This window comes from Brienomyrus brachyistius, chromosome 14, assembly GCF_023856365.1.
Source record: "Brienomyrus brachyistius isolate T26 chromosome 14, BBRACH_0.4, whole genome shotgun sequence".
In the NCBI taxonomy this organism is placed as follows: domain Eukaryota; kingdom Metazoa; phylum Chordata; class Actinopteri; order Osteoglossiformes; family Mormyridae; genus Brienomyrus; species Brienomyrus brachyistius.
Genome location: NC_064546.1, coordinates 20,119,923 through 20,145,151, shown reverse-complemented (window position 1 = coordinate 20,145,151; position 25,229 = coordinate 20,119,923). Strand labels below are relative to the sequence as shown.

The window sequence follows — 25,229 nt, the reverse complement described above, 5'->3', positions numbered from 1 at the left end:
AAGCTGTTGCCCTTAAGCTCAGGGTAACATTTACACACAGCACGTATACTCTCACACCCATGATGCTGAGGCTTCATGTCTGAATTTAAGAGTATACCTCAGAGCAAGGCGAGTGAATCCTGCCTTCCAGTAATAAACACTGAGAGATGTACCCAGATCATTTCAGCAGGTCCAGTACAGAATGTCAGAGCTGTACATTGTCAATAATCTTAAAATTGGCTTCTGCCAGCCCTGTACTTTGTTTAGTTTTTTTTCCCCCCGTGAATTGTGCTTTGTAGGTAATGTCCTGCATATAAATGTGCCTCATCTGCATGCATCCACTCATGCAGCTTCACAATAAATAAGTATCCGTCTTCTAACCACTTATCCTGGTCCCTGTCACGGGAGGTTCCGCTGCCTATCCCAGGACACACGGGGGCACACCCTAGATGCCCGTCCATCTCAGGGTCTACACCCAGGCAATTTAGAGACACCAGTTAACATCACTGTATGTTTTTGGACTGCAGGAAGACAGCGGCAGAACATGGAAGGAATAATAACATAAGACATTTACAAACGAGAGGAGGCCATTCGGCCCATCAAGCTCGTTTGGGGAAAACTTCACAGGTACAGACTGGGGGTGGGATTCCAGCTCCCAGTACTAGAGGTGTGAGGAAGCAGTGCACCCCACTGAGGCATGCTGACCCCTCATTTAAACTTTAATTCAAAATATCTATGTTTTATCCATCCATCTTCCATAACTTCTTCTCCAGTGTTGAGGTTAGCCTGGGGCTTCTCTCAGAGAGCACAGAGAATGAATGCCAGTCTCTCACGGGGCACACACACACACACACACGCACACACACACACACACACACACACACACACACACACACACACACATCCCAACAATAACAACCGTAACCCCTACCCAGCCCTAACCTTAACCATGATAATATAAGATTGTTGTACATTTTTAGTTTTTTGATTGTAGTCGTAGATTTATATTATAAAATTGAGCTTCCCCAAGGGGCGGCATGGTGGTGCAGTGGTTAGCACTGTTGCCTCACACCTCTGGGACCTGGGTTCGAGTCTCTGCCTGGGTTACATGTGTGCGGAGTTTGCATGTTCTCCCCATGTCGTCGTGGGGTTTCCCCCAGGTACTCCGGTTTCCCCCCACAGTCCAAAAACATGCTGAGCCTAATTGGACTTGCTAAATTGCCCGTAGGAGTGCATGTGTGAGTGCATGGTATGTGAGTGTGCCCTGCGATGGGCTGGCCCCCCATCCTGGGTTGTTCCCTGCCTCGTGCCCATTGCTTCCGGGATAGGCTCCAGACCCCCCGCGACCCAGTAGGATAAGCGGTTTGGAAAATGGATGGATGGAGCTTCCCCTTGTGGGGACCAAAAAAAATGTCCCAACAAAGTAAAAATAACAGGTTTTTGTCACACACCTGTAAACACATATATAAAAGTTCAGAAAACATTTAGTTTGAAAAATGTAATTAGTCATATTGCTCCTGAGTGCTCTAGCCAAACATCAACATTTCAAACTCTGCATTGTGCTTTATTCCATGTCCAGTACTCCTCACGTAACTAAAATACCCATGAATAAAAAATGACCCGTAACACTGCAGAAGAAAAGCTATGATAAGCGCCTGTATTAGTCCGAACCCTCTTGGTGCCTCAGTTCGAATAGGGAGAGTCTATTTAGCTGGACCTCTTATTTATATGTTTATTTACTACGTGAATGAAAAAGTTTGAACGGGGAGCAACTGGGTACTGTGCCAACAGTGGTAACAGCAGGGAATGCCGAAGCAGAATTGAGAGCTATTAGAGCGTAACTCTGCAGGGCAACAGGAAGCATAACACTGTCAGTGGCCAGCCTTAGCATTTTAGCATCATTACTGCTAATGGCCATAAGCCAAAATGGTCATCGCAGCTCCAGTGAAATCTGTTTGGTAAAGACAGAAGCACACACATCTGGAACTGGGTGGTTCAGAATGTAGCCTTCTACCCTCGAGTTATTTTGTGACCTTCTTGTGTCTGTGCTGGTTTCCTCTGAGAGTGTGTCTGTGCCCTACAATGCACTGGCATCCCATTCATGGTGCTCCCTACCCTGTGGTGCCGGATATAGCCCCCCCACCCCTATGTCAAATAAACAATAATAAAAGATGGTTTATCAAGTAAAATATGGAGAGAATGATCAAAATAATGTGCAGAAATTCTGATTTAAAAATATATTCAGATATCTGAGGTGAGCTGCCCGGTCTATGGAATATTTTATTTGCTTTGCTCTTGGGGGTAGAGTGGTAGTGAAGTAGTTGACACTGTTCCCCCACATGTATGGAGTCCAGATTTCAAGTCCCTGCCCAGGGTCTGGTTGTGTGGAGTTAGCATGTTCTCCCAGTGTCATCGTGGGGTTTTGTCTGTGGTTTGCTGACCCCCCCACCCCCACCCCCACCCCCACCCCCACCCCCACCCCAGCCCCTCTCCTGGGTTGTTCTGGGCCAGGAGCTTTAGGCAAAGGCTCTGGATCTCCGCGAACCTGCATAGGACAAGCAGTTATGGATAGATGAACGTTTTGCTCTCACAGTAATTATTAGTGTCTACATCGTTTGCAGGTACTGCAAAGAACCCAGGATTTCCAGAAAGCTTAGGCAGAGATTTAAGTACTTGCTCTTCATTCAAGCCTGAGGTAATGAATCGATTGACCCAAGAGGCACTGTCTCATCTGTGAATCAAGCAGCGGCAGTCTTTTAAGACTGAAACCTCACGTATGCTTGATGAGCCTGTGCTGTCCCTTCAAATGATGTCTGGAGTCACAGTTCACAGTCAAAGACAGATTTGACACGTTATTGTATTTGATAGACTCAACCAGATGAGCTGAAGTGTACAAAAAGAAACAAATTACAGTACGTAAGTAGTATTGATGTGGCTGAATAAGAGTCAATGAAGCCTCACAATGACAGATCCGATCTCTCTGAATATCTCCAGATACTGGCAAATGATTAACCTTGGAAGGCGATGACATGCAATAGTTGCATGTTTTTTGAGCACTTCGGTTTGCGTGAAGGTCCAGTTCACATCAGTTGAATCTGAGCAGGCTTAAGCAATACTGTGGATTACAATGGTCTAGTAGATCCAAAATATCTCAAATATCCAGAACAGCCAATGACTGACTTGCCATTTGTAACAGAAGAAAAACAATTAAGCTGTAAATTGCTGGGAAAACACTGTCAGACTGCAAAAACAGATGGAAGCGAGACATTTAGCATAAACGATTTGAGAAAAAATAAAATTCAGACAAAGACAATCCCTGTCAAGAAAATGCAAAGGTCAGGCACGCCTTTACTCAATTATGAATCTATTTTGTTGCTGTATTCATCAAAGCTAAGTGTGATTTCCATTTTCGTTTTATTCCATTTTGTGGAAATGAGTGTGTGTGATCGTTCCCCCTAAATGGCTGTTCTTCTAACTTAGAGCATGTAGCATGTGAAAATGGTCTCTTCTAGATGCCAAGGTTCATTCATTCTAAATGGCAGAGTTTAGCGACTAAATGCGGAACGACATTTTTAAGCTATAGCTGTAGGCTACATTAGATGAACGCAGCATTGTTATCTTTTTGACTTTCCTAGATAATATCACATTACTACCAAAGACCGAAATGCACATGATGCACTGCATATTCAGCAACACCTAGTGGAGTCACTTGCTATAACGAAACGGCTGTGCTTGAGAAAACTTTAATGAATTAACCTTTCTACTATAAGGGCCCTCTAACTGGCAAATCCTATAAAACCAGTTAAACCTCCCCAAATGAATGCTTAGAAAAGAGCACCCGTTTCCCCTACAATAATGTGAAGGAATCCAACAGTAAAACAAATAATAAAATCCGACATTTAATCAGTCAAACACCCAGCCCAAATTGACTAAAAATTAGATCAAGATGATTTCATTACAGTTGTTACAGAAAAATCTACAGGAAAAAAATAAATAACAGTGCTTTGATGATGAAACCTTGGGTGTCCTCGTCGAATTCGTCAAAGGCGATAATTTTAAGGGATAAAATCCCTTTAGGGGATGAGAACAGAAGAAAACTTGCACAGTCATGTTGGTAGTGGGGGTGTGTTTTATGCCCACTTCTCATCCCTGAAGAAATGCGTGAATCCTGGATTCTCATAGGATGAGTCAAGCGTAATTTGTTGCATAAATCATTCACTACACGACGTTTATAATTTTTGCATACAACACGCAATAGTATCCACAGACATTTAGCATCCATTGTCCACCGAAATATGTGCCTTAATCAACTTTGTTAAGCCGCATTTCCCACTATATGCATGCCGCTCACATTCGTCCACACGGCTCTGGAGATAAGGTAATTTAAATGAATGATTTAACATATAGCGCACGGAGCCGAAGGACCAAGTGATTGATGTGAAAGGAATGCAGCTAGACAGCGGCAAAACTGACAGGGGCTTAGCGTCGTGACAGGCGTTAAAGGCATCCGGCCTCACTCAAGAGACTAATAACGGCCCTCTAGAGTTAAGGAGCACCGCTGGTAGGGAGCAGAGCTCTCTGAAACAAAACAGCCCAAAGAGCAGAGCATATTTTATATACCTTACAGTGCAAATTTATCCAGACTATGTTTCAGAATTCTCTTCTGTCCATCCTTTCCAGCTGCCTAGCTAGTCAGCGTCAACTGAAACTACTGCAGACTTACCAAATAAACTCATTTTTTATACATGTTAGTTGGGCGACACTATTAATCACCCAGGTTAATGCTTGCGCATCTTTTCAGGTCACTACACTAGAAAGCAAAGATGGATTTGATATGTCCCATATATATGATTAATCTCTAATCTTTATCCATATGTAGTTCATATGCTGCTAGCTCATTATTATATATGAAGCTACCTGTAATTAGCAGGACATTAAGTTGCACATTGACCACTTTCTGAAGAGATACTCCGAAAAATGGTTTCTGGTTTGCAGAAATTAAGCTAAAATCCAATATACTAACAAAGCAGCTTCAGTAAATTAAAATGTCTGTTTTGCGAATGTAGTCATCAAAGTACAAATACCTGAAATGAAATACCACTAACTGTCCCTGTACCCTAATATCTTATTCCAAATTATATATTACAAAAGCTACTGATTTTGCGTCTTCCGGTACGTCACAGGTCGTCGTTGATGTGGATGTGTTACAGAGAAAACAAACCAAACATCCACACATCTGTGAGCTCAGAGGTAATTAAAAGAATGATTAAAATGGACTGAGCATCTTACATTTTAGTTTGCAGTCTTATATCTTATGGGCTGATCTGTATTTTGTTCTATGCAGTGACAATATATCCAGAAAACAATATAAGCAGAAAGGGTTTAATTTTTCCTGTGACTGAGCATAATTTTCCTGATTATGTTTTGCTTACTGAAGTCCGTAAATTACTAAGCACTGCGTTATTTCCTCTGCTTTCCATCTCTTTCCATCTCCATCCTCCACATGTGCGATCTATGAGGAGAAGCTTGGGCATTTATACCTTGTCACTTGGATAACTTTACTAAATTTACTTGAAAAATATTCTAATCTGCATCTTGGTATTTTCACGAAAGGCTAAAATCCCCGGATAGAGTGCAGCCCCGAATCGTGTAGCTGTTCAGTGCATTCTTCCTTTTTATAAGAACGTGTAACCCTGCCAAGTATGACAGTAAGAGGAGTTAACACTATTAAATATTTACTCAATGAAAGACGACGCCACACCAATGTAAAGACGAAGAATTTGATGATAAATTGAAAAAATATGCTCATGAGATGAGCATTATTTCAGAATTTTGAGGCTGTGTGTGTTGGAATTGTGAGAGATGTGTGGTTCAACTGCATTTGCAGTCGTATTAATGATGTATCATACGGCTTGGTGAAATCAATGATGTATCATACGGCTGTAGCACAAGCAAGATGAGCACTACAAAGGAGTAGCTCTTTCAGAACAAAGCACCTTGCACAGAATGAAGCGTAGCTGCAAAGTTGTAGGTGTTCTCCTTTATAGAACAATGCGCTCGCATTAAGAGACCTTTTCCAAAGATGTTGCACATTCATTGTGCTCAACTTTTCACTGGAAATCGATGCATATTTCGCCCAGAGAATCAATCCCAAGCTGGAAAGTTTCAATCCCTGTTTGGAGAGATTTGCATTAAGAGCATGTCTAAATCGCGTATGGAGGAAAGCTTCTCCGCACCTTTTACATATTCAATATGTGCAACTTCCCTGTGGCCAAAGATCCCAGTGCCTTCTGCAAGGTCACAAGGAGATTCCACTGTTGACTATATTTCTATTCAATAATTCTCTTGCTACATAAAAACTGGATCCCTAACCTGTGAATGAATAAATGCCTTTTATTGTCACTATACACATATATTCCATGTGTGAAGTCTAAATTAACACCCTACGGAAACTGTAACCTGTCAATATAGCATGTGTATCTTGTGGCAACTATTGCACTACAAAAAAGCACTGAAATATATGTATGTATATTATAGAAATATAAATATCCTACAAAGGCCAAGATTAATACTGGGAATATGCAGATATGTTTAATTTTGAACTGAAAAAAAACAAATTTAAGAATAATTATTAGTAGTAGTAGTAGTAGTAGTAGTCAGGGTATAATATTAGAACTGTATTAGTACAGTAGTATTACTGCTACTACTACTGTAAATCCCCTACTATGTAGATCCAAATTATACATCAATTATACCATTATCTACTTTTCTGGGTAAACCTCAGCTGCACTTTCAGAATGCATTTTCTTATTTTTAATAAATTCCACTTCACCTTTTACAACCCCCCCCCCCAAAAAAAATTCTCCTTTCAGTCTCTCCCTCCTTCGCAGCTGTAGCAAAAGTGAAATAAGGCTTCTACTTGCCCAAGTTGGCACCGGGAGGCTGACTGGTCGCTCAATGACTTCAGCTGGCTGATTCCCGGCCACGTTCATCTCCCATGCAAGCCCTTACTGGTGAACTCGGAAGGGGGATTTGTCACTCATTCATCCCGGAAAAAAACCCCAGAAAAAGCCAGGTTCTGCCTACAAATGATCCCGTCTTGAGCGCCGCGGAAGGCAGGCAGAAAGATCTGAAGCATGCTGCTCCGCTCGCTGACGGAGAGCGATCGAAGGCAGCTGAGTCCCGCTCTCCACCACCACTTTGTGACGGGAGGGGCTCTTTCTTCCACCTTTATATATTTTGTTTGTTTTATTCCCCGTAGGCAGAAGAGAGACTCTCCCTGGCGAAGTCTTCCCTCCTCGGGGCTTCAGAGCGGAGTACGCTCCGCGATGCCGTTACCAGCTGCACTGCGCAGTGCCGATGCGAGCGCCGAGACGCTCAGTTCAATCTGTACAGCATGTTTCTCCTCCACCTGCTGGCTCTTCCGTTGGCTTCCTTTTCCCCCACTGGCGACATCACATTCAAATGTCCCCTTGGCCGTAACAGTTTCTTTTTTTTAAGAGATATGACGAAGGTTTATGACATTTTATTGGTCATAACCATAGTATCAGAAGTATGATATTTTAATGGTCATAACCATAGTATCAGAACACTATATCATGGGTTGACCAACATATACAGAGGTTTTTTTTGTTCTTTTCATTTTTTTTTATCAAAGCAACACCCAAGAGCAATACAATTTAATAACAAATACTTGTTGACTCTGGATGGGACACAATTTCATGACACTGAAACATGATGTTACACAATTAGGGTGATTATGTAATAGCAGGCTACCATTGGCTTTATTGGCTGGAGTGAGGTTTTTATAATGAGGTAAGTTTATGCTAAAACTGTAATGTTTTGCAAATGACCCTTCATGGAAAACCAAGTGAGAAAATATGTGGATTGTGGTGTCACCATGCAGAACAAAGGTTATGAGATTGATACCACAGACTAAGATCATAGAAGATCATTGTTACCAAACAATATTCAATAGCATATCATCTACCCATTCTAACTGCTAATCCCTCTCAGGGTTATGGAGGGTCTACTGCCTCCATAATATATTATGCAATTTCAGTAAATATTTCATAGATATACTTCATATTTCATCATTTTAATTTAAATATTAAAATCATATTATTAAAAATAAACATACCAGAGCATCAAATATATGCAAAAAGCTGTTACTGTATATAACAAAGAGGAACTTCTCTAATGCAATCGTTTTTTTATTAAATATCTTGTATCGCCATCATTAATACGATTAGAGATTAAATCATACATGAGCTGTACATATTGCTTGTACGACAATTTATCTTTATTAATGCTGGACTGAAATCCACCAGCACGTTTTTTTCCCTGACTATACGATCATGTATTTCATTTTGCACACTATGTGTGAAGTATCTAATGTGCTAAGTAAAAGGCACCCAGACAGTTTACCGGTAGCATTAGCTACAAGGATCGCATGTGGAGGCTCTGCGAAATTGTTAAATTGTACTGAAGTCGTAGAAGTCATGCCGATAAGGATTTTGCATAATGAAAATTTGCCCGTGCCTGTAGTGGGTGCACAACCTCTTGTAGCTACGAATAAATTTAAACTCGGGGCTATCACGCAGAATTAAGCAGCCAAGGTTGCTTGGGACAGCTTTTGAGTTGATTCCCTCGAATTACTGCTGCCAGGAGGATTGATTCTGAAATTATGTGAAGGAACAACAAATTGCGAAAAAGAAATCGCCGATACAGGTTCCTCTTGTTGTGCTTTGTGGAGGATACTGGTGAGGGTGAGACCGGGCGTGCGACCAACGTCACATCTGGCAGGGAACACTGAGCCACTTGTCATCCCGGCTGGAGCCGAAGTCGCGGAGGATAGCGGATAGCTATGGTGGACATCGCTTAAATGGACTCTCTAACGAGCCTTCATTTACATAGGCATCTGCTGGGATGGGGGCTTCCCGCACATCGGGCGGCCTGCAGGGACAGCTGGAGGCCTGACGAGTTCGCAGGAACGAGGCATAACAAAGCGGTTACCTGACAAAGAAGGGGGCAAATTCACCACCGACCGGGAGCTGAGCGGGCTATAAATTAAAGGATGGGATACCAAGAGTAGATGGAGACCACTTGCTTGCATAGTAGCATATGGACACATGGATACTTCGAGACTGCGATGTGCACGTTCTCGGGCCACAGACCATAGTTCTGAGCTCTCAGTACCCCAGGGCTTACTGCATCAAGATAGAAACTAGCCAATTTAAAGCAAAATTAGTTTTCATATAAAAATGAGCAGTGCATTACCAGATTCCATGTTTCCATTAATTTAAAGCTTTTTTTTTTAGAGCCCCATGTGAGAGATCGGCAATCGGGTCTGATCAAACGTAGCAGCACGCTCAGGAGATCTCAATTATTAGTTTGTTTAAAATAACAAGGTCTGGATGGGATTCTGGGTTTCACACGTTCTGTTTAAGCGACACGCTTTTTAATCCCTTAAGCATTCCGAGCATTTAATGCAGGGCCAAGTCTAGTGGGTGTTTGGGACGTTAACCTGCGATCACAGCTCAGCAACCAAGTATGAAAAAATAAAGCCCAGCTAGGAGGGAGTTAGTTATTTGACCTTCATGTGGCTCACCCTGAACAGTTTCCTTCATTGCCTCAAGCCTACATACGTTTGCCTTCTGTTACAGTGAAACTGCTACGAAGGTTTGCATAAAGATAGCACCGTGCTAGCCTACAAAAAAAGCACACTTTCCGCTATATACAAATGACATTTTCTTAAGAATTATGAATTATGTTTTCTGAAGGCTCTGGTATGGTGGACACACTGGATAGCCTCACACCAACAAGACTGAGCTTCAAATTCTGCCCCAAGCTGAGTTTCTGTAGAGTTTTCATTGTTTTCTTATTGGTGCGTTTCCACTGGGTACTCCAGGTTCCTCCCACAGTCTAAAGGCATGCAGTCAGGCAACCTGGCCTCTGTAAATTGCCCATACTGAGTTTGCCTTATGCCCTGTTCTGCTTGGGATAGCCTACAGGGTCCCTGTGATCCTGGATGGATAATATGCGATTGAATATTGTTTGGTAACGATAATTTTCTATTATCTTATTGTGTGATATATTTATGAGGCTCACAGCCTTTGTCCCGGTGACACTATGACCCATCTTTACGCTTGTATAAGATTACAAATGAGCACAAACCTCGTTATAAAAATCTCACTCAAACATTTGACCCCCCACCCCCCCCCCCTCCAAAGATTTTTGAAAATATGGGGAATGGATCTGTGTGCTCACGGTGGACAGTGTGGGCCAGCTATTTGTCAACAAAACTGGAAGATACAGTGATACTGGGTCGGTAGCTGGAAGCAGGAAAACCGGCTTGCAGCCAGCTGCCAGACACTGTGTGGAGGAAGCAGTACTCTGAAAGTCCAGACGGCCCCCCAGGAGCATGCCTATGTTATGGGGGGGGCAGCGGTCTTACTGGAGTGCTGCTGCGGGACTCGTCAGCCAGAAGAGATCATTAGGCTACACTCTTGGTGGTACGATAAAAAAAAAACTGCAGAACAGCAAGCATTCAAAGGAAAACTGCACTGCTCTCTCATTTATACTTTTCGTGAGCACAAATTTTACAGTCCTGTAATGGCAAATATATAGCCATTATATATAGAAAAAATTATTGCTGCCTTGTTACATATTGTCAGTGTTGTGCAGTATGTAATAAAGCATGTATCTTTATATAACTGCTATGTCAAAAACTGAAATACTGCCAGTGATGTCATTGTCACTCAAATTTAATTTTTTTTTCACCTCATATTTTTAGAAACCTTCTACAGATTCATTTCATCCAAGTATTTATTTCTAGGACATTTTAGAGAAACTAATATTACAGAACTTAGTTCTTCAATACATTCAGTACAAAACGATTACATTACATTCGTGAGAAATTATGTTTCTGTCTCGTAATCTCAGAGAGCTTAGACAAGGAGGCAATTTCCTTACAAAGACTGTTTTTATTAGATTTCTATTCATACATCAGAAGTTATTCCATACAAAAAGAAAGTTAGTCTGTCATGTCGACAAGTTGTCATTTTACAAACTGCTAGCGAGGGGTACATTGGAACACAAAGATGTCGACTGAATTTTCAAACTGCATGAGCAATAAATGAACTTCGTTAATTGTCTGTATTGGGTACATACATCCATCTTCCATTACTGCTATGTAAGCCGACACAGCCAGAGGAAACCTACATGAGCACAGACTCCACACACCCAAAGCCGAGGACAGGAATCAAATCCACGAAATCTTGACACGTCAGCCTACAGTGCTACCCACTAAGCTAATGTGCTATTTAGCTATAAAAATACATCAAAAAACATTAAAGGTATTCACCCGAAACAATTAAAAATGTTCTGTTGTGTGCTCTTAGAGATGGCGTAGTTGTTTTCCCCCCTAATACGTTCTGTGAAATTGGTATGACAGGCACCAAGGTTGGACACATCTACTCTTTCCTGCAACGATATATTCCTAATCCCTGGGAACTGTCAGGCTAAGCAGTAATTATTATTTGGAGGGAAAGTACTTGGGGCTGGTAAGAAATTCACTTGCCCACTACTACGCATTGATGCTGACAGTAATTTTAAGTGACATTCCTTACAGTGATGGGTAACAGAGTGGGCTTTACTGTAGGAGTTTTTATTATTAAGGCATTTAACTCACATGATGAGTAACAAAAAGGATCATATTTACTCAACTTTATATAACTTCCTGAGGTGTCACACTGTACATTTCTGAGATGCATTTTAAGATGAGAAAATGAAAAGGGTTCTGGTTGTGCTACGAAGGCAAAGAAGCACTCGTATAAACTGATTTTTTTTTATTGTGTCAAGCCTGAGAACCAGATTCAATACCTACATTCTTCCTGCTTCAGTCAATCCACAGACACTGTGGGAAAGCTACCAAATACAATATATTATTTATCACAAAGGGGCTCCTGCAAATATCTCACTCTGGTCAGAAAAAAGTGCTTGCATAATTCATACCGGTAATTGCCATAGGGACAACTTAGAAAATGGCACCAAGCTAGCTAAAAAAGAGTAAAAACAATTAAATATCTGTCATAACTGAATGAAAAATTAAGACCTCTGAGGGAATTAAAATATCACTCCTCAAGCTCATATTTTTATTTTAGCAGCCATTATTCAGCATTTGTTGTTTAAATAATTGTTTTTAAATCAGAATGAAACGCTTCTGGAGGTGGCATACTGGCTCTGTGGGCACCGCTATCATCTTATCGCTCCAGGGTAGGGAGTTTGAATCCGGCCTGTGCTTAGCGTGTACAGAATTTGGATGCTCAGCTTGTGTGTCCTTTGCAATGGACTCACATCACATCCACAGCGTACTCCATTTTTAGGCCTTAGTAGGGTGTAATGGTTCTGAAACCGAAACCCGCGATACAAACGTTTACAAACATCTCGTATCGTGGTTCCAGAAGACAGAACCGTGATATCCCCCCCCAACCCACTGCTGCAGATGCAGCCTGTTGAGCTCTCATTACCTTACTAATGTTATGAAAATTGTATATCATGATTACATGACCAAAATTATCACAGATATCAATATTATATGGTGGCACAGGAGGTAGTGCTAACGTTCGGCAACTAGAGGGTTGGAGGGTCGAGCCCTGGGTCCTTCTGTTCCTATCGAAGTGTCCTTGAGCAAGACGCTGAACCCCAAATTGCTCCCGGTGAGCAGGTTGGCACCTTGCATGGCAGCCCGCGCCACCGGTGTATGAATGTGTGAATGCGAGGCATGAAATGTAGAGCGCTTTGAGTACTCGTAGGAGTAGAAAAGCGCTATATAAATGCATTCCATTTACCATTCATAACAGTATTGTTAAAATGTGCTGAAACTGTTCAAAGTACTGACACACAAACTGAAATAATTTCACCAAGTTTTATATGGAAATCCACAAATAAAATTAGAAGCATTAATTTGATAGCATAAACATTAAAATAATAAGATAGCCAACACCTAATGTAAACATATGAAAACTGTATCAAATGTGCATTAACGTTAAAAAATCTCCAGAGATGGATAATAACCCTCTGTAGTGTTCAGATTGTTGGTGATTAATAAATCCCAGACATTTTTCCTACAATTTTTCTTATCCCCCCCCTCCCCCCCCCCAAAAAAAAAAGAGGTATAAACCAAACCAAGAATCAAGGTCTTGAATCAAATCATGGATTTGGAGAATCTTTACATACCTATTGTCTCGTACTGCCCAGGTTAGGCTCCAGGTGCCCTATGACTGAGTTGCCTATGGTCGGTGACACTGTAGTCTCACATGACCAGTGTTGCGGGATCCCTACCTGTCCATGTTCTCCGTTCAGAGGTTGCATGTCCCAGGATCCCCCTGGGCACTATAGTTCCCTTTGCCATCTAAAAGCATGAGGTTAGCTGAATCAGTATCTCTGAGTTGGCTTTACTGTGTGTGGCTGTGTGTATTAGCATCCTACCCCGTTCATGCCGAAATAGACTCCAGTCTTATTATAAAAAACAAGCAAGCAGCAATTTTACAAACTACAAGAGCCGTCAGTATAAATAAAAACTTCAAATTATGATCAGCCAGCCTGAAATGTGTTATTAACGAAACATCTTGCCTTCACACTTAGATGAACAATCAGAATCACTTCATAGTTTACAGGATGATTTTGTTTCAGTATGTATGCCTGACTACATTTAAATCTTCAATGATAGATGATTTTTTTCCTACTGGGAATAAAATATAATGATGTGTAATCTTCGTGGCCAACTTTTTTTTTGGCAACCAACCATCAATAGAACAAACCGGTCAATAGATCGGAAATGTGGGAAAAAAAGTCGATTGCAATTATTTGCTATTCGGAACATTTTACAGCACAATGAACCCAACAGCAGCATGAACTCCAGCTACCTGATGCCGGTTACTCACGCCAGGCTGCCAGACGGACTGCTATTTTCACCTTTGCAGCACTTTAGCCACAGACACTGACGTCTCTGACGTTTCAAACGTCTCTGAAAATAATCTCATGAGAAACATAAAAAGGAACAGATTTTTACTCTCAGACACTCATGATCACCCTCAACAGAATAGTACATGAACTATTTGGGTTCCTGGTTACATACCCGTATATAATCAAGTATCCCTTGTGTGCTTTAACCAGTTAAACTCTCAGAATTTCACCCATCTGGTCTCTCCTTTGAGCTACAGTCTGAGCATTTGATTTGATTTGATTCCTGATTCTTCATGGATAGTGATGACACTCTTGGGAAACAAACTCTGCACAGAGATCACTTTGTGAGTTTCTTGTTTCTGTGACACAGAGCAGCAGCAAGAAAATAATGCGTCAAAGAACAATGTGCAGAAAAACAGGATATAATAAAACGTACCACGGTCATGAACGCTCTAGCGGTCCTGGAAGTAACACCGTCAAGTAGTATCCACAAGCACAACTCAGGTCCATTTTTCCCATTAAGTAACCTAATACAATGCCCAGCATCAAAAGGCAATATGTTAAGGAAATATCACGTGCTATTGATACAAATATATTAGCAGTATACATGTAGAATATTAGTTCAAAATCCATCTGACAACTGAGAAAAAGAGCAACGCACAGTAAAGAAAAAAATAAATCTTCAGCGTGTAAATGGGATTTTAAGCATTTTTACGCAAAAATACGAATCAAAATTATATATAGTGGGTATTGTGCTTTCTTCTATTCCAGTACCATACATTTGTAGTAGATATATATTTCTTGGGGCATTTTATTTAAATAAGCTAATGGCTAAATTTTGAAATAACTTCGCTAGCACATTTCAAGTCGACATTTAGGTCAATTTCAATTCCTTTTTTGTTCCCTCGATACCTGCATATGTGATGTTTTGAGGGTTAAAATAAATCTGACTAGGTTTTACTGCCACTGAGTTTCCTTTGAAGAAGACGTTACATTTTCTGAATAAACATCCCCGTAGTGACACTTCCTGCATATGTCCCGAGTTAAATGAAAGAGGTTATCATCATGTGAACTTGACAACAGGTGACATTACACGCTGGCGTAAACAGACCCAGAAACAGGAACTTTCATGTGTCAAACCAAATCAACGCTGGCACCGATTTCTTGTCAGTTAAAAGGCAACTTGATTGATTTTTATTTGCAAATGAAAACACCATGGCACAAATAACGTAAGCAAAATAATTAAATGAAAAATTAACCAATAAAAATACAAATTAGGCTTTAAATTGCATTATTGTGATGATTACTGCTTACAGAATAGGTCCATCTTTCATTGCGATTATCCAGTGAAGAGTAATGCTGACTCTGGTGCTAAACCCATCCCAGGGAGCAGAGGGAAGACACATAACATGGATAGGTTACCAGTCCATCAAAGGACACACACACACAGACACACACCAGGTACATAGCCAAATAGTGAAATAACAGAGGGGCACCCCTCCCTTCCTGTTGGTGAAAACCTACCGAGGGGGACCCACCCTCCTGTCCGTGTTAGGGTCGCGAATTTTATTTCTGGATTCAGGTCTGCCACACACACATAGACAGTATGAGCAATTTACGGAACGGCCTGTGGACTGTGGGAGGACAGTTCTCGGTACCCAGAAGAAACCCACACAAAATTCACAGGGTGAACATGAAAATACAGACACACACAAACACACACACATAGGACCAGGGGCAGGATTTGACCCTCAGACAGATACACACTATCGACCATTTAGAGGGACAAAAGAATCAGAACAGGGGCACAAACACAGGAAAATGTGCAAAATCCACAATTCGGGTTGTTTCTCAGTCCAGCTGGTAACCTGGTCCTTGTGTCCCAGCAAATTAGCTTCACATGCTAATTTCTCCACGTCTTGCATACCAGATAAAGGCACACCGAGAAGGCCTCCAGTCACTGAAGTTTTAGACGGCGAACCTTACAACACCGATCTGCACAATGGCTCATTCGCAGCACTGACGAGATGAGTTAGCGTTAATAATACAGGAAATGGCCGTATATCTGTAATGGGGTTTCGCTTCCACCTAAACAGACCAAGATAAAAATATTTAAGAACTGGAAATACAACACCTTGTCTCGATGCTTCATGCCTCAGAAGATGTTTATCTTTATTGTCATCCAATAATTATATTCTGGATAATAAAGATTGCTGTGTGTAGTCAACTGATTGAAATACGATATGGTCATATCATAAAAGCAACAAAATGTATTTGCTAACCCATCCATGCTCTCTTTAAAGAAGGAAAGTTATAATAAGTGAAATGATTGTAAGACTGCATTTACAGTGTTGCTCTGATTTGATGTAAAATCGGAATGTAATACCATTTTTTCAGACGGATTATCTTAAATTGGTAATTTGCTAATCTGCTCTTTCTATTGCCTCGCAGTTACATAATGTAACATTTTACTGGTTTTGAATGAAACAAGATTTCTCAGGCTAATTTAATGTGGTGAAACTTCAAACGAAATCTGTTTCTTAACGCAGTTGCCCTACTTACTGCTGAATCAAATATCAGTGTTTCTTGTCTGAAAAATCAATTACTTCAGGTGCGTGCAATAAATAGGGGGGAAAATAACACACACACACATATTTTGAAACTATATATATATATATTTTCTCAATTTCCCAGACATGTAAAAAAAAGACCTTCAGGTTAGATAGACTCAAACCAAGCTATGTGACAGTGAGTCATGGGTATCGCTTTGTGCAAATGAAACCCTCTAGACTCGGAGCTGGGAGGGAGCAACAATGTGGACCGTCTGGGGGTCCCCATGGACTGGGATGAGAAACGCTGCCCTGCCCCCTAGTTTCTCTAGTTTTTATGACCACAGCATGGAGCTTTACTTAAGGTTGTGTGCATGAAAACATCTGAGAGAATGGCCAGATCCAGCGAGAGCGTGAATGGAATTCCATTATTTTTCACTGCTTTGTCCTCAATTAGAGCTTCTCTATTCTTCACATCTCTATTGTTTCACATAACAACCCCAAACGACAGCCATTCTTCTCATAACAGTCCAATTCTTGTTAATATATCTCAAATTAATAGAAGGCAAAAAAAATTACTGCTCATATGTATTCTTTTTTTGTTACATGCAGGCCCTCCAGGTAGAATCTCATTCGGTTGGCTACCCTTGAGAATAATGTTAGGCCTTTGGCAGCATATATAATTGACTGAAGTGTTAATGAAAGGTAAACACACAAGAACTGCATTGCAAATTTATATAAAACGTAGACACGACTTCAGTGATTTGTAACATATGCATGAAAGCAATCTACTATGCACCTTTATCGAGATGAGATGATAATAACAGTGATGACACCTGGTTTAATGTATGTATTTTTGTAAAGTTGCTAATAAACACGTAGCATTAAACAATGGCTACACCTATCCATTTATTTGGTAACGCAAAACCTTTTCAGTATTCAGTATTGCGTGACTGTCAATGAAAATTTGGGTGAGTCCAAGTTTTCTAAATGATATAAAAAAAGCCTGAGTATTTTGTTTCAACCTGCAGGCCCCATTTCTAAGTTTGAGTTGGATGTATCAAACATAATTCATATGAAAAACATTTTTAACATGGGTATATCCTATCATAATAGTCAACTTCAGTGCTTGCTGGGAGGGTTTTAGCTAATAGAGCTTTCTGGTGCTGTACAGCTATTTCGTTTCAATCAATGGATATTTTATAAATAAGAGTTTTTAAATAAATATTTTTAAACAATAAAAAGTCCCTCATCTACTACAAACGTAGAATTTAAATAAAAAGCATTAACTGTAATTATCAGTCCACCACAAATGTAGAACATATATGCATTTAACATACTGTAAGTACATAACATATAACTGATACAAAGTATTTGAAGTCGTACTGCGTCTGACATCACAGGTAGTAAGAACACGTTACATAAGCTGCTTCATCAACAGCAAGGATGCCCAACAGTGGCTCCTAGAGGTCACAGGCGAAAGGTGCCAGTCAGGAGCTACAGAGAATCTTTTTTTCCCCCAACTACAGACGTCCATACAATGCAGGATAACTGGCAAAACAATTACACAAAAATAAATAATGTTTTTTTTTATGAGAAAATGGAGCATAACATTATAATGTGTATATCAAGAACTTTCTTAAAGTAAACAATCAGGGGATTTTATTGAGGTATAAATTATATAAACATGGTATATCATTAACATCTCAACATCCTAACATTGATAACTTCCATAATAAGATAGATTCAAATTTTAAACATGTAGGAATTAGATTTTTGAGAACTTTTTTCTCAGCATATTTAGAGCACTCAGTTTTAGTATTTCCCTTTTTCTGTGAGTCTTGAAACACAAAATTCAAGAAAATAGCGAAAGAAAATAGCCAACACTTATCTGATGATCTCCTTTGACGAATGCAGCAGGTAATCAAGTGTAAGTATGAGTTTTTAAAAAAGTCAAGAACTTCCTTTACCAATCTGCCAAACTTCTGCAGACGTCTCTCTGAAGTTCATGTTTCTCCAAAACAAAAACTTATTTAATTACCGAAGTACAACATCATTTGATGCACAATTCCAAATATTGTTTCCTTTTCTATAACCTACATACGAAATTACACACACACGCAAACATTCTTTTTCGACACAAAAACAGACAATAACAGAAATGAATCTGAAACGTCAGTGTAGCTGTCAGTGTCGTACCGATACACAGTATGTGGCATGAGCAGGTGCGAGGTGATGAGAAACTTCCCTCGTGAGAACAGCCATGGAGAAATGAAACGCAGAAACACTACATTTACATTAAATAGTCTAGTTTCTGTGACACGTGGAAGCATGAAACCGTACGATGTCCCAAAATCGTAATACGAACAGCAGTCTACACAGACGGACCTTAATTTAAATAATTACATACAGGATAACAGAGAAATAATTGAACTTATATCTGAACCCAGACTGGTATGTCTGATAAATATGGGACAGTCATTAATGTCTGTGTTTGCTAATGCCCCATTTTTGGTTGTACATACATTCAGGTTTGCCATGCTATACTTAGGGTCTGGATATGCTCTTCACACAAATTTTGTGCACATCCTACATGTTGAAAATATAAAATTTAAATCAAAGGATAAAGTATTACATTCTTAATGCAGTCTCAGTAGTCTTTGTAATCTCTGTCACTAGGAAGTTGACTTGTTTCAATCGTAATCATAAAGTAATTAACATGTAACTCTGAGTCTGGTAATGTCAAATCATAACAATCAAACAATGGCTATCTGCATGTCATACACCCTCCTGATTTTAGTTGGAGTTCTGCAATTTGCAAAAAAAAAAAAAAAAAACATAACAATCAGTTGTCATTTTTAATATTCACATTACTTCTACAAAACTACAAACATAACATCCTACAGAGTTTAAGTGCCATGGAAAGACCTGGATTGACTCAAATGCTTAACCATAACAAACTTGGCCATCCATTAGTATGCTTCTGGAGGGTGTCGCATCTAACCAGTTAATCAAGAATGTTAAGGATTCCAGTTGAGCTTTCACTGATGTTAAATATGGTAAAACACAGTTTGCAGTTTTGCATCATAAGAATGTTCTCAATGAAAGTGATTAAGCCCAAAAGCTCAGTTGTTCCCCCTATAATGCCACAATAAAAAGATTCTGCACATATGAACAATTAAATTCACTAGCAATTATTTATAAAACAGTTGGCTCACTGGTTAGTTTCATTGTTAATGTCAAACATTATATAAATGATACATTAAACCTATTGATTTAGCGTGACTGTGTATCCACATGGAAAGCAATACATATTTTAGTCAATGAGCTCTGGGATAGCAGAGCTGTTAATATTGATAAGAAGGACAAATTAAAGCCACCAATGAACCTAAAAACTGTATGGGCAATGTGAGGAGGAAAAAAATACTAAATTGAAAAAAAATGTCAGTAAACACAATGACAATGACATAGTGTCCTTGCAAAGGTTTTCAATCTATTTTTGTACAAAAAAATACATTTTTCTCCATCCGTTACAAATTATCATCATTCAAACATCGGATTCTTTTAATAATGGTCATTGTTTCTTTACATAGAGCTGAACAAGGCTCAGCTGTACATCAACAGTCATCTTGCCTTTTTTGGCTTATCTTTAAAAGACACAATACGACAGTAAACATATTCTGCTGTCTAAAGGTATCCAAAGGCACATACATCTAATTTGCAATGAAATGACGATCTAGCTGTACAAATTAGCATTCAGTCCAACAAGATTGATGGCAGACTATACAGACATTAAAAAAAAAAGGTTAGAATGAATGCTAGATACAGAAAGCAAGCCTGGTCTTTGCTCCAAAAAATGAAATCTCTCCCTAAAGCTTGTCTTTATATACATTCACTATACAGTTACAAATTCATATGTTGCAACCTTCAATATTGCACAGATTTAAAGTTCTCATGGTGCAGTCATCTGTTTGAAGTGCTGGACAGAATGTATTACAATGTAAAGAACCTCATTGCCACCAAAAATGTTACACTATTATATGAATGAAGACTATTATCCTATGAACACCAGCAATATTCAATAAACTACATGAAAATGGGAGCTTTACATTATTGCATTACTCAACTAATGTTACTGGCTGATTAAGTATGTTGAACCCATTTGAGATCATATTTGGTTAACAGATACTGTTTCTTGTGCAATGCAGTATCATAAAACACAGTAAGTACTCAGTGTGACAAAAAAAAAACATCTTTGGCAATTTTTTATATTAAAATTAATGTTTAAATACATTTTTCAAAAGTGCAACGATATCAAAGGCTGACTCCAAAAATGACTTGATTGTTGTATTTATATAATAATTCTTTTAAAAATGTAAAGATCCAACCCTTACTGGGCCTAAGTAAACATCAATCCTGAGATAACATTTAAGGGTAAAGGTCATGAGGTAATCCAGTTACCTGTGACTGCTGGAACCTTATGGTGGTGACCCCTGATTTAACCCTGATATCACGGTGACCCAATAGCTACCAGAAAGAAAATATTCACAAAATATTTGCATAGTTTTTACACAGTATGTGATCTCGAATGTCTCCCCACCCGCCGTTTATCATATGATTCTTGTGTTCCACCGGCTGCTGACTGTTCACGATGAAAGAACTAGGGAATAGGAATTTTTGTGACGAATCCAAGAGCCCCTTAATCTCCTGACGAGCCACCTCCGGCTGGCAGCCTTGGTTATGGTGCAGTCCGCAGTTACCCGTGTGCAGAACTCGAGAGGCCCTGGCTGCCAGCACCTTAAGCGGCTTCGCGATGCATGATCCCGACAGATGCTGCAGCGTCCAGTCCCAGTTGTAATCGTCGTAAGTGCAGAACTCCGCGTTGCAGCCCATCAGCTTGTAGTATGTCTCCCTAGGCATGGCCATGCCGATGTTGTGCCTGGTGGACATCCACCCGGAAGTCTCAACCTTGTCGGCGAACTCCTCAAACTGCGTGGCGCCGTCATGGTTACCGAGCGCGAGCATGTCGCAGTCGGGGCATTCCTTCTTCTTAAGTGCGACCATTCCCTCGAAGACATGATAAAAGTCTGGCAGCAGGTAGTTATCCTCCTCGATGAAAAGCACATGCCCTGTATAGCCCTGCAGGACTCTCACTCGCTCCCACACGAAATGCAACTTCCACCACCAGTGATGCTTTGCCTGCGTGAAAGCGGATTCTCTGTAGTGTCCGTAAGAATCAGGATAGTCTGCGTTGTTGCAATTCATTTTGATAGCGCTGTCCTTTGAAATGTCCCTCGGGCAGTCTTTGGGGTCCTGTCCAGGAAATTCAGCAGGATACAGCTGCGAACTGTATGGAAAGTAAATCTGCAAGACTCGGCAGAAATCTATCCTTTCGATTTCACTGGCTATTTCCTCCGAAAAATAATCCTGGCTAAAAATTAAGAGTATGTTGTGAACACCCAGAACTTTTTCCAAAGAGTCCACCAGCAATCTGAGGTAGGCGGGTCGCTTATGGACCTGAACCACTATGACCAACTGAGGATCTGCCGAGAATTTGTCTGCATTATGAATGAATTGTCTGTAGTTACTTCCGTACACGGACTTCTTCATATTAAAAACAGTGTCGTATTGAAACTTACTCGTTGCGCTTGCAGGCGAGGCGACGTCTTTATTAATTTCTTGGTGAACATTCTCATTTTTACGCAGCCTGATCACTACACAGAGAGCAATGAGTGCAACCAGTACGAATACCAGCGCATTCCTCTTGTGAATTTTAAATCTCATTTTCCTGGATGGCAGGTTACCGAAGTTCACTTACTCAATGTACACTGACCCTCCCGATCACTCATATTTTTAAAATCTGACCGATCGAATGTTCTCATATTTGTAATTCTGTCGCCGTCATAACTACACAGGGCGTTCAGTTCAGGAAGTTGCCAGATTTTTTAGGTCACACGCAACAGGCATTCACAGCAAACTCATCTGAAAAGGGGGGAAAAATCAAAAAGGTTGTAACTTCGTAACAAGCGATCGTCAGCCGAAAGCACAATCAGACAAGCTTTACCTGTAAATAAATACTATCCGTCTTAATGCACTTACCTTGCAAAAGTGTGATATGTAGACAGAACAGAGGAAACAGGAAGAAAAGAATAGTAAAGTTTGCATACGCTTTTCCGTGAATGGTGAAAGGAGGGGGTGTTGACTTAATTGACTGCTGACGTGGACTATTCAAACCAACAGGAGCAGGCAAAATGTGGGTTAACGAATGGTTAATCTGTCCCGGGTTACTGTAATATGAGAGGAAACCAAATCCGATGAGAAACCAGGGGAACACAGAATTGTCAATACTCAAATTATTTAAAAAGCTTTAAGCATTTTCTATAAGTGACAGATCTTATCATATCATATTTGTAATTTTTACGGCAGTTTTTTTTTTATATCCCAGCCAGTTTGTCTGCGATTGCTTTTATAGAAGCTTAGCCGTAACGCGGGAAAAGGTCTCAACTATTCTGTAAACTATATGAGTTGTGAATATAGCCTATTGGTGTGTTTTTTGTTGTATGCCACAATCATCCTGTTGCTTATTTACTAAAGTCCACAAGCTGCTGATCTCCTGACATGGTTGCACAATGAGTTAGCAAAGCAAGCAAAGAGGAAATAAGCAGGTTTAGGCATTAAAGGCAGTTCTTTACATTTTACATTACCGTTTTTTTAAAAAAAAAACACCATACAACTACTGATTAATGAAAACAAGGTAAAAATAAGTAAATGTTGTCTTTAGTAGACCTGATTTATGTTTTTTTTTTTTTTAACGAAGCTGATGTGGAATAGCAAGCAGCCCTTCCTAACCAGACGTACTTGCTGCCATAATAAAGGTGTATAAGAAATATAACAGTATGAGCAAAAAAAACGTCATTTAGATGAAGCCGTTGCAAAAACAGTATCCCCAGACCCACAACATTAATACAAAACATTGAAATTGTAAAGGTAACTTTTACCTGCAGCGTGCTTCTGTCCTCTCTATACTCACTTCATTATAATATTATGCGATGCCTCAGACCTGTTTACTGCATAAATCTGTATAAGATGTAAATGAGGACCTTGTTGAATATCGAAGTTGAGATATTTTTTTCTCAAGGTTTTTTTTTTATTTCATTTTATTTGGTTCTTAATTCTTTAAAAACAGTAGGCCTCTCTTGCTAAGAAGCAAATGTTTCGCAATATGGCTGTATTTTAATGGTCCAAACACCATAATATTTACATCTGAATCAGTATTTACATCAAGAACCCTAAATAAAAGCGGAAGGGAAAACGTGAAGGTGAAAAATAAAAATTAACTGTTTTTTTTTTTAGCAAAACAAATATTGTCGTTACATGCCACTGAACAATACAACATAAATCCACTGTCTATTGTCCATGCAATATTTAAAGCTTGTTAGATACAACAACCTGCACTTCAGCTCAGTCAGAAGTTATATGTATATATTATGTGTCATTCTCTGCTGCCCTACTGCAGGATTTATGATCAATCTCTCAGAGTTTCTACGTTAGTCCTACGCATTATATTGCTTTTTATTTTCAGATACTTCCTGCAAGTGAAATACTCATAATACAATTATACTTAGATTTACCTTCAACGCTTTTATCCAAAGTGACATACATTTGAGAAGCAAATGCAGATTGTTCCTGGAGCAATTGGGGTTGAAGGTCCAATTGGGGTTGAAGGTCCAATGTTGAAATCATCCTGCCAACCGCAGCATCTGACCGGGCAACATTCCAAGCAGGGTTCTGACTGAAAGAAACATCTTTGGCAGCAGAGGGAAAAGTACGTGAAATAAACTCTTAAGTTGTTCTTTTCCCATCAATAGATTGGTGTAAGCACTAGATAACTGGGAAGGAACTGAGGTGGCATAAAGTCAAGTCCTTTATTTGTGATGTGCATAATGCACAAACGCAGCCATACACTGAAATGCTTGCGTGAACATTCTTCAAATATGGACACCTAAAATTTTAACTAAAAAATATGAAAGTAGGGGGCGGCATGGTGGTGCAGTGGTTAGCACTGTTGCCTCACACCTCTGGGACCCGGGTTCGAGTCTCCGCCTGGGTTACGTGTGTGCGGAGTTTGCATGTTCTCCCCATGTTGTTGTGGGGTTTCCTCCGGGTACTCCAGTTTCCCCCCACAGTCCAAAGACATGATGAGACTAGTTGCCCATAGGAGTGCATGTGTGCGTGAATGGTGTGTGAGTGTGCCCTGCGATGGACTGGCCCCCCACCCTGGGTTGTTCCGTGCCTCGTGCCCATTGCTTCCGGGATAGGCTCCGGACCCCCAGTGACCCAGTAGGATAAGCGGTTTTGAAAATGGATGGATGGATATGAAAGTATAAAAAGTTCCCCCAACCCCACCAAGCAGTAATATGCACATATCGAGTTGTTAAATCACTGAATACCAATGAATAGAAGGAGTCTTATGCACTGTCAGAACAACAACTAGGTGAATAGGTAAATAAACAACAAACAAAGATCACTAATTGTCCAAATGTGAGACCAGTAGGACCTTGGGACTATGCAAGTGGCCCTGAAGAGGATTCATACATACTATTATAGGCCCAACTGCATCTTTTGTTTATGCATAATTAATAATAATAATAAAATACAAAACCATGCCCCTGTGAAGGACTGACTGCTCACTGAGGGTGTCCTTGTGCCTGCGCTTCCTAGAGATAGCTTATA

General features: G+C 40.0%; 2 protein-coding genes across 6 annotated transcripts in view; both read right to left on the bottom strand.

The window, feature by feature from the left end:
• The window catches only part of sntg2 (syntrophin, gamma 2), a 41,382-nt gene extending 34,018 nt beyond the window's left edge, over positions 1-7,364 (bottom strand). For both annotated transcript variants that reach the window (XM_048973941.1, XM_048973942.1), the window contains exon 1: positions 6,903-7,364. In XM_048973941.1, coding sequence (XP_048829898.1) covers positions 6,903-6,971 — 69 coding nt within the window. In that variant the 5' untranslated portion in view covers positions 6,972-7,364. The remainder of the gene's footprint in view (positions 1-6,902) is intronic.
• Positions 7,365-17,809: 10,445 nt separating this feature from the next.
• Positions 17,810-24,197, bottom strand: LOC125707066 (alpha-1,6-mannosyl-glycoprotein 2-beta-N-acetylglucosaminyltransferase). Of its 4 annotated transcripts, XM_048973954.1 has the most exons (3): positions 24,128-24,182; positions 23,495-23,573; positions 17,810-22,478 (listed from the first exon to the last, which is right to left on the bottom strand). In XM_048973954.1, exon 3 carries the CDS (start codon positions 22,278-22,280, stop codon positions 21,042-21,044), a length of 1,239 nt encoding a protein of 412 aa, XP_048829911.1. In that variant the 5' UTR covers positions 22,281-22,478; positions 23,495-23,573; positions 24,128-24,182; the 3' UTR covers positions 17,810-21,041. The 4 variants fall into 4 exon arrangements, with proteins under 4 accessions (XP_048829911.1, XP_048829912.1, XP_048829913.1 ...); XM_048973955.1 differs by lacking the exon at positions 23,495-23,573 and having other exon boundaries at positions 24,128-24,197; XM_048973956.1 differs by lacking the exon at positions 24,128-24,182 and having other exon boundaries at positions 23,495-24,094.
• Positions 24,198-25,229: the final 1,032 nt, after the last annotated feature.

Excerpts from the sequence above, each read along its gene's own strand:
- LOC125707066 (XM_048973955.1), bottom strand. The coding sequence starts at position 22,280 with ATGAGATTTAAAATTCACAAGAGGAATGCGCTGGTATTCGTACTGGTT.